Source organism: Octodon degus, unplaced genomic scaffold, assembly GCF_000260255.1.
Source record: "Octodon degus isolate 3935 unplaced genomic scaffold, OctDeg1.0 scaffold00017, whole genome shotgun sequence".
NCBI lineage: Eukaryota > Metazoa > Chordata > Mammalia > Rodentia > Octodontidae > Octodon > Octodon degus.
The window spans coordinates 3,307,155-3,316,668 of NW_004524593.1; the positions used below are offsets into that span (position 1 = coordinate 3,307,155).

Sequence of the window (9,514 nt, forward strand, 5' to 3'; positions counted from 1 at the left end):
GTTTCTTACCACCTCTACAGCCATTCCTAGTCCTGGTCACTATCATCTCTTACGTAGATTATTTTCAAACTCCCAAAACAGTTTACTTACTCCCACTGATCTATTTCCAAAATAAGCAATCAGAATTATTCCTTTAATTCAGTTTCTATCACTTCTCTAGTTAAAATCCTCCAGTATGTCCTCTATTTCACTTGGAATAAAAGCCAAATAACCTTCAATACATTGCATGCCCAGCATTACTCCACATACCCTTCCTCCCTACTGAGCATGCCCCACTTACCCTCACCACTATAACCTATATCCTACAATTCTCTCCCTTGTTCACTCAATTCCAGCTACAATGATCTCCTTGCTTCCCTTCAAACAAGGGTGGCACTCTTGTTGTGCCTGTCCTATCATAATGAACATTTTCTCTCATGTATCTGTTCAGCTGCCACTTAGTTCTTTATTCATTTCTCTGCTCAACTCTTATCCCCTTGAAAGATCTGCTCTGATCACCTCATTTAACACTGTTTCCCATCAACTAACATATTCAACTTGCTTTCATCCTGCTCTCCTCATTCTGGTTTTTCAGAATACTTACTTTGCAACATGTAATCTACCTTTCTATTATACATGCCATTTATTTTCTGTTGCCCCAACTAGAGAGTACAGCACTGCCAAAGGCAAGGATTTTTTTTTAACTCATTCATGTAATCCAGGCACCCAGAAGAATATCCAGCATACAGTAAACAGTTAAATATCTGCTGGTAATAAGTGAATGAATATTCAAAATTAGAACTCCAGAAGCCACTTAGCATCTCACAGTCTGATCAGTAATGTGCCATTATTAAATTTTTATTTACTTAATCTGTATGTGATGCTGGGAAGCAAACCAATGGCCTCTCACACTTTAAACTGTACTACTGCACTCTTCTAGACCCAGCATTGTGACATTAAAAGAATTAAAGAAGAGCACTGATGGATTTCTTTCATTGGACAACTAACTACCTCATACTGTTGAACTCACTATGCAGCTCAGGCTGGCCTTGAACTCAAGAAAATACTCCTGGCCTCAGAAGAGATAACTTTTAAGAGACAAAGTACTTGATTTTTTTTTTTTTTCCAGACCTGGGAACTGAATTCAGGCCATTACTGAGCTAACTCCCCAGCCAAAAAATAAATAAATAAATATATATATATATATATATATATATATATAAAGACAAAGTAAATTAAAATATCAGAGATTTCTTTTCCAAATTCCCCACTATTGCTAAAAAAAAAAAAAGTGAAAACACTATAATCAGTTAACAATTTTAAGGAATTATACTTCTGAGTATGAAAATGGTAGTATGGTTATTAAGGAGTCTCTGTCTTTCTGTATATATTTCAAATTTACCAAAGTATAATAATGAGGGGCCGGGGAGATGGCTCAGTGGAATAAGCGCTTCCCTGGCAAGCGTAAGGGCCTGAGTTCAATCCCCGGTTCTGTCAAAAAAAAAGAAAAAAGAAAAAAAACAAAGTACAACAATGAAAAAGTAAGATAATAATAACTTGAGAAGTTAATTTAACCAAAAAAAGAAAAAACCACACACCAAAAGAAATTTATTGTTTGGCATCTAGCATACTATATTACACCTAAAAAAAATGATTCAAGAATCACAACTAACGAACAGTACCTAAAACTACCATACTGCTGGGGAGCAGGTTAGAACAAAAACAATGACCAAAGTGAACACCTTCTTCTAAGTCAAAAAAAAAGACATGCGAAATAGTGGCCTTGATGGTTACCAAAACAAAGACAAGAAAACTTCCAAATAAGCACAGTGACCTTAAATTAGGAAGCATGGAAGAGAAACAGGACACACTGAGAAGACTTCATCTTTTCTCAAGGTAAAGAACATTGCAATGTAATCTATGAAGGTCATTCATAAAAAAGCAAAAGAAAACATAGCTAAAACTTTATGCACCAAATAACACTGCAGCCATAATTATTAGAAATAAAAAGACCAAACTTTTCCTTTTTTTTTTTTTTTTTTTTTTTCTTTTTGCAGTGCTGGGGATTGAACCCAGGGCCTCAAGCCTCAACCCAGGGCCTAAGTACATACTCCACCACTGAACCACAAAGTTGACTACAAAACAAAGATAGAAGAAAAAACAAGAATTTTCAGTCCCAAAAAGATCAAATTAAAAAAAAAAATAAGGCATAGAAAATTTAAATATTACAAATACTGAAGTACTAGAGTAGCATAAACTAAGCATAACCAAATTTATATTCTTCAAAACATAGTTTGCAGCACTAGTGGAAATAGCTTCAATAATCTTCTCAGCTGATAATCTACTTTGGTTAAAATGATATTACCCAACTAGATGTGGTGGCATGTGTATGTAATCTCCAGAGCCTATTGTAGCATCACTGTGTACTAGAAGCCAGCCTATGCTACAAAATGAGTTGAATCCTGAACTGCACAATGAAACACTGCTCAAAAAAACCAAAAAGAAAGAAAGATAGGTAGTATATATGTCAAAATCTGTTTTCTCTTTGAGTTTACTTTATTAATGTGGATTTCTGTTCTTAATGGTGGCACAGCTATTGCTTTTTTTTTTACAGCTATTGCTTTTAATTGGTTTTTGTGATACATCAATCTCATTTGTCTTTGTAACAGTGACATTACCAGTTCATTTTCTCCTCTCTGAGTAGTACTGGGGGTCAAGAATATAAAGAAGGCTAAACAATAAGGAAGCCCTCAAATAACAATGGAAGAAATATTCATCAAAACAGATGTAAAAATTTCAATATAGAAACATAAAAATATAAAAAATATGGCAATATAATTCCTCAAAATGTTCAGTTTGTCAGCAACTAACTGCAAAGCTATCTATCTAAGTGGATGGAATGCTAGACAAAAATTCAAAAGATTCCATGTTATGCCTCAGATGTTTGATATTCAGATAGATAGTGAGGTTAAGCTCAACTGCCTATGTTGTAGAGTAATAATAAAAAGCTTCTTTTCTGGAGGGTTAACAACCTAACTTCACAGACCAAAAATTATAGAAAAAGAAGGGCTGCAAGGTCAGCCAACATTTTGACCCTAGCCTTTCAAGGTCCATGAAGACTCAGGACATAGGACAACCTATACTGTAACATCATGTAATTCAGTTGTGTCCCAAATTTTCTGATCAAGGAGATTATGGAGCCACAGAGGAAAAAGATCGATGATGTAAATACAGTGTGCCTAAGGAGAGTCACATGGAGAGAAAACATTCTCTCAGGCTTTCACAGAGAGCAAATTGGTCAAGCAATGGCCGTGACTCATCCACATGGCTGACACTGACAAAGGATCTACAAACTGTGGTACAGGGTTTCAAGATAAATGCTAAGAGGATTTGACTAACCTTATCAGATACAAAAGTTACATTTTTTGTTATATAGGTCTTGCTTTGTCTTGGTCTAAACCATCCAGCAGAAAAGTATAAAAACAAAGCATAAAAAGTAAAGCCACATGAATATGCTGTGCTGTAAAAGGCTCAAGTCAACAACTTCTGACATTGCCAATCTTACAGAAAACCCAATACGACTATGGACTACTGGACTATATTGGAATATTTTACTAAATTCACACACCTACAATATTTAAATGGCAATGGAATACCCTTCTCTGACAAAACTAAACAAAAAAGGGGGATACAAATGAACCACCATTTTCTATCTGTATATTCAAAACAGGACAGATATACAGCTGCATTCTCTTAATTTAATGACTAGAGAAATTTGTTCTAATAGTGTTTATGGACAGGATATCATGTCTGCATCTTGTACAATGAATAACCACTAAGACAATATACAATGTATTAATTATTGAAACTATGCTAGGAATCAGTTTTGAAACTGTCTCATTGCTATTTGTTTCTCTATAAAATTATTTTTTAAAATAATTCAAAATATTGACTTTTAAACGACTAATAACTTTCCTAGAGGATACAAATGAACAGTTCAACAAATTAAGGAAGACAATGCAGAATATTAAGAAGCAATTCAACAAAGAAAAATTCTGAAGAACCAAATGGAAATTCTGGAAATGAAAAGCACAATAAGTGAAACTAAACAAAATAAAGAAAAGAACCCTAAACATTAGACATAATCATTTATCACTAGTTTCTCTTTCATTCACTGAAGAAAAAGTTTTATGCTATTCTGTTTCCTCTTTGTAAAAGAGAATCTTTTTTATCTATATCATTCACTGAGTAATCACTTTGAAGATGATAGATGTTGTATTAACTATGGCCCAATTCTTTGTTATGAAATTTTGAAAAACAAGCAGATTTAAGAGATTCAAAGATCAAACAGCTACAGCTAATGAAATATACTAATGATGTCAAAAGAACCATAGAGATGGCATACAATGAAATATAGTGGGTATACACTAAGAAACACGTAACTGCTAAAACTGATATGTAGTGATAGCTCTCTTCATTCACTCTACTTTTCCAATGATCCTATTGTTCATAAGATAAGCCAGTAACTTATATTTTATGTTTAACTATATTCTTAAACAAATACATAATTTATGAAATTTTCAGGCTATTTGGTCTCATATTTTGCATGTTAATACTTTAAAAAAAACTAGGTCAGTACCATCTACTTTTGTTGCTACTCAGAAATTGGGTGCTTGTCTACTTGTATACTCAGTTCTACAATCTAATACCATCTTTCCATTTATTAATGTAAGAGCCTTCTCAGACCTTCCCTTATTTTGATTAGTTAAATCTGGTCATTTCCCTATGAACTAACTCCTCCTGCCTTGTCTCTGTTAATCTACGAAATTTCCTGGTTACTGTCAAGGTATCATCTACCATTATTCTGCTTACCAGCTAATAAAAAACCACTGGGCATAAAGCAAGCTGCCATGGTACAACAGTTATAAGACCAAGGCTAGAGAGCAAAATAGCTCAGCAGACTAAGCCAGCCCTACCCCCAGGCATGCTCAGCCGGCCACTGAGACCAGGCATGGTGGCACACACCTGTAATCTCAGCACTGGGGAGGCTGAAAACAGGAGGATCACTACAAGTCTGAGCTGCATACTGATACCCTGTACCAACTATACACACACAAAAGGAGAAAAAAAAAAAAAAAACAAGGATAAAGCAAAGGAGGAAAAAAGCAACAGAAATATGGAAGAAAAAAGAAAGCAAGCAATAAATATTAATGAGCAGCTACTACATGATACCATCTACACAAATCTACGGGCACATAGTATTAGCCCAATTTGTAAGGCCAACAAAGTAATTTTCTACTATGGCCATACTACAAACAAGAAGAAAAAGAATGTAATGTTCCAGGATCTATATGACCTGTTTGCTTTTTCTCAAACAAGTTACATAAATCCCCAGGCATGCACTGAAATATAGTGGGTATACACTAAGAAAAAGGTGACCACTAAAGCTGATATGTAGTGATAGCTCTCTTCATTCACTCTACTTTTCCAAAATGTGTTTTTTTTTTTGTTTTTTTTTTTTTTTTGTTTGTTTTTGTTTTTTTTTTCAAGACAGGGTCTCACTATGTAGCTCAAACTGGCCTCAAACTCTTCTTGCACTCTTCCTGACCAGACCTAAGTGCTAGGATTATAGACACATGCCACTATGCCCACTAATTTTCCAGAATTAACAGACAAGCAGCATGTGTTTGGGTTTTTTTTTTCCTGGTAGTAATTGAAATATTTTACATTTCTATAAACAGTATGAGTAAAATACAAACTTCACATTAATTCTTCAGATAAAAGAAAATTTAAGACATTTCAAATCTATTCTAAGGTATAGCCCAAAGAATACTCCTTTACCCTGTCTTACTAATTATTTGCTGACAGTTTAAGAAGCTCTGTTTTACAAAAACTGGGGACAGGGAGTAAAAAAAATAATTAACAATGTCTGGATTAACAAATCTGTAAATCTCCAACTCTCCAAAAAAAATCCAACCACTCTCTCTATAGTGCTTATGACACTGTATATTTTATATTCCTATTTTTAATCACCAATTAATTATCCATACCTCATCAGTTGTAATTATTTCCCCTGGAGAGCAACCATACTTCATTCATTCTTGAATTCTCAGCTCCCTGTAAGTATAAGAAATATGTACACCACAAAACATTTGTTGAGCATAAATGGATCAAAGACCAAAATACTCTCACTAGTAAGATCATTCCAGTGTAGAGAACTTCAAACAATTTGGGTTACATTATACAACCCCACCAAGTACCAAGTCCAAATACCGTTCATAGCAACCAGAATTTAAAAGACTTATTTCCTTACCCATAGTCAAGAAACCACATTACACAGACTAAATGCTCACATACTTCTTTCTTTATATATTAAGAATGCCCTACCACATCAAAGAATTTCTGGCCATGCAAAAATAAAAACATAATTAAACAGAAAAACCCTTTACAAATAATGCCTTCCAGTACATATTAAAAGGCAACAGAATTTAAGACATAATATATCAGAATTGCAATATATTAGTTTGGCTTTAATTATGTATGTGCCACTTCCAGTTCCATATTTTTAAATCTATCTGGTTCTCTAGAGAGTAAAAATTATTATATGATGTAATCATATGGAATATTTTAATTACTTTAGTAAAAGAATGTCATTATAAATTGCCTGTGGCCTTCCTATGGTAGATCCTTAAAATTTACCAAGATGATCAGATTTTTGAACATAGTATCAATGAAAAACAGATGAACGACTATTTTTCTTTTTCTTTTTTTTTTTTTTTTTTGGCGGAACTGGGGATTGAACTCAGACCCTTTCCATCTCCCCAGCCCCAGAACGACTATTTTTAAAAGGATACTTCCTCATGTTTTTAAAGTTTCTATTTATTTTAGTATAAAATTTACATGTTGTTTCCAGTACTAGCATCTGAAAAACTCTGAACTGTCTCAAATTTTATTAAATATAATGCAGACATTTCCATTTAAGATGTATTATAAGCTAATAGAGTGGCTTTTTATTAATGTTCTCCAATATATGCAATTAATAAATACATGATATGCAATTAATTACCATATCACATCTTATTTTTAATACCAGATACTGTCCTAAGCACAGGCTACGATAATATGACAAATCTAACATCCCTTGTCTTCAATGGTGTGAGGGGAAAAAAAGCAAGCATTCAACAAATAAACTCATAAATACATAATTATCAAATGTGGCAATATAAAGGAAAATAACTTCAGTTTCAGTGGGGTTGGAGAAAGTGGAGTTGCCTACTTTATTGTGGAATATTATCGAATTCTGTATTTAGAAAAGCTAAGACTGTCCTCTGAGAACAGAATATTTGAAATGATGACCTGGAAAGATCTGAGCCAGTCAAAATTTAAATGACTGTGTCAGGTCTCTAGAACAGCAGATAGACTCTAAAGCAAAGATCAGATTGAAAAGCCAGTATAACTTGATCACAGAAAGCCAAAGAATAGATTTAAAAGAAACTGGTAAGCGGCAAGATATTATAGTTTTATACCATAGGTAGGAATTTAAGATATTATATTCTAAACATAATGAAAAAGTAAAACATTATAAGTGAAGTGTATGTTAGAAAGACCAAGATACAGATTAACACAAGGCCTTGGACCAACATCAAAGCTTAGAAAATTAAGTTACAGATTTCAAGTTAAAATATTTAAAATATATATGCTTTCATGATTCCCTATTATAAACAACTTATCAATTAGCCCATCATTTACCATCACATTTTCCTTTTCTCTGTATGTGTTTATACTCAAGGTATAATTGATCAGAAAATGCTGAAATATATAGTAGAATAAAAAGTGCATAGATAATGTACATCAAGAGCGAGCTTTTGTAAAATCTGAATTTTGGGTGAGGCTGATTCATTGTGAGTTCACTTGCTGAAAGTAATGAACCTCTCTGGTGGGGAAAATGTTGATTTTGGGGGTAGGCTATGCATGTGTGTGTCGGGGGAGGGGTATATGAGAAGTCTCTGCACCTTTCTCTTAATTTTGCTGTGAAACAAAAACTGCTCTGAGAAATAGTCTTGAAAGTAAAAAAAAAAAAAAAAGTACATAGATAATTGACAAATTGCAAAGTCAGACACTGAACAGACTATCTTCTATAAACTAGCAGAAAGAGTTATAAATAAAACTTTCTAAAAGAAACACAATTCAGAATCATTCTTTAATGTGCATTAATTTCATTCACTCTCAGGACAGGCTATAGAATTTTTCCATCTCAAATGGTAGGTAGTGCTTATTTATTAAATAGTACCAAACATTAGCTTTTGAAGTCCTCTAAAAGATTACAAGGTATTTTTAAGTTTCCTGATATTTCTTAGACACGATCATCAATGTGAGGTTGGCAGAAAGCACTGACAGTTTCCTCAGACTTCTATCATCACTGGAAAAACACTTTAATGGAGTCTGTGAAACCAAAGAGAAAAAGAATCATTGCCTTTGACAGCAAAGAAGAGGCTGAGCAGAGAAAGGCTTCATCAGAACAACACAACCTTGGATAAACTGTGGCAATAGCTCTGACACTGCTTAGGTTTACCATCTTCTTAAAGTACACATTTTTGGAATTCAAGTGCCAAAATTAAAATGTAATTTTCTTTGAGAGGTAGCTCGTTTTTGGAATCTGAACTAAGTAAATCAAGAGGAAAGCAAAAGGGATCAACACTGCAGGGTATTACGAAGCGTCTCTCTAAGAAAAGGCGAGGCAAGAACAACTGCCAGAATACTTTTTTAAATATGAACATCTCGGGGCCAGGCGTGGCGGTACACACCTGTAATTCCAGCACTTGGGAGGCTGAGGCAGGAGGATCACTGCAAGTTCGAGACCAGCCTAGGCTACAAAGTGAGCTCAAGGGCAGCCTGAACTACATAGCAACACTATGTCTCAAAAAGACAAAAATAAATAAGAACAATTCAAGATAAACTACTAGTCCTCAAATGGCCTGGAATAGTACTTTAAAAGTTCTCTGGATCATGATTTCCAAAGCTTATAAGTGCTGTGTTTTGTTTTAAAGAAACAAGACAAATACTAACATTTTGTTTTGGGTATTTCAAGTAAAAAGAACAACTTCACTGTTATTTCAGAAGTGCTAAGGTCATCAATAAACCAAACCTTTAAAAGATAGGAAAGCAAAGGACACTAATACATAAACACATAACGTATATTGATTACAATATATAGTAATTGAGTATATGTAACATATAATGTCTTAATTATATTGATAGGTAAATATTATTTTTAAAACTTCAATAGGTTTTAAGTAAGTTCCTTTGATATTACATATATATAGTCCAATTTTCTAATCAATTTCTAAAAAGCTAGTTAACTCAATTGTAAAAGACATACTGCCATCAATCCAAACACCAATCAATTGTGTTTATGAAAGCAAAAATCTCCTCTCAAGCTTTCACAGAGAGCACATTGGCCAAGCAATGGCCATGACTCATCCACATGGCTGACACTGACAAAGGTTCTACAATCTGAGGTACAGGATCTCAGGAT

At 33.8% G+C, this 9,514-nt stretch overlaps 1 protein-coding gene across 8 annotated transcripts in view; it reads right to left on the reverse strand.

Annotated features, from left to right (window-relative positions):
* Rabgap1l (RAB GTPase activating protein 1 like) overlaps nt 1-9,514 on the reverse strand; it is a 711,712-nt gene that overhangs the window by 670,589 nt on the left and 31,609 nt on the right. For 5 of the 8 annotated variants that reach the window (XM_023710327.1, XM_023710328.1, XM_023710322.1 and 2 more), the window contains exon 2: nt 6,030-6,096. The exons of the other annotated variants lie outside the window; for them this stretch is intronic. In XM_023710327.1, the coding sequence (XP_023566095.1) occupies nt 6,030-6,034 (5 nt within the window). In that variant the 5' untranslated portion in view covers nt 6,035-6,096. The remainder of the gene's footprint in view (nt 1-6,029; nt 6,097-9,514) is intronic. 8 annotated transcript variants of the gene reach the window in all.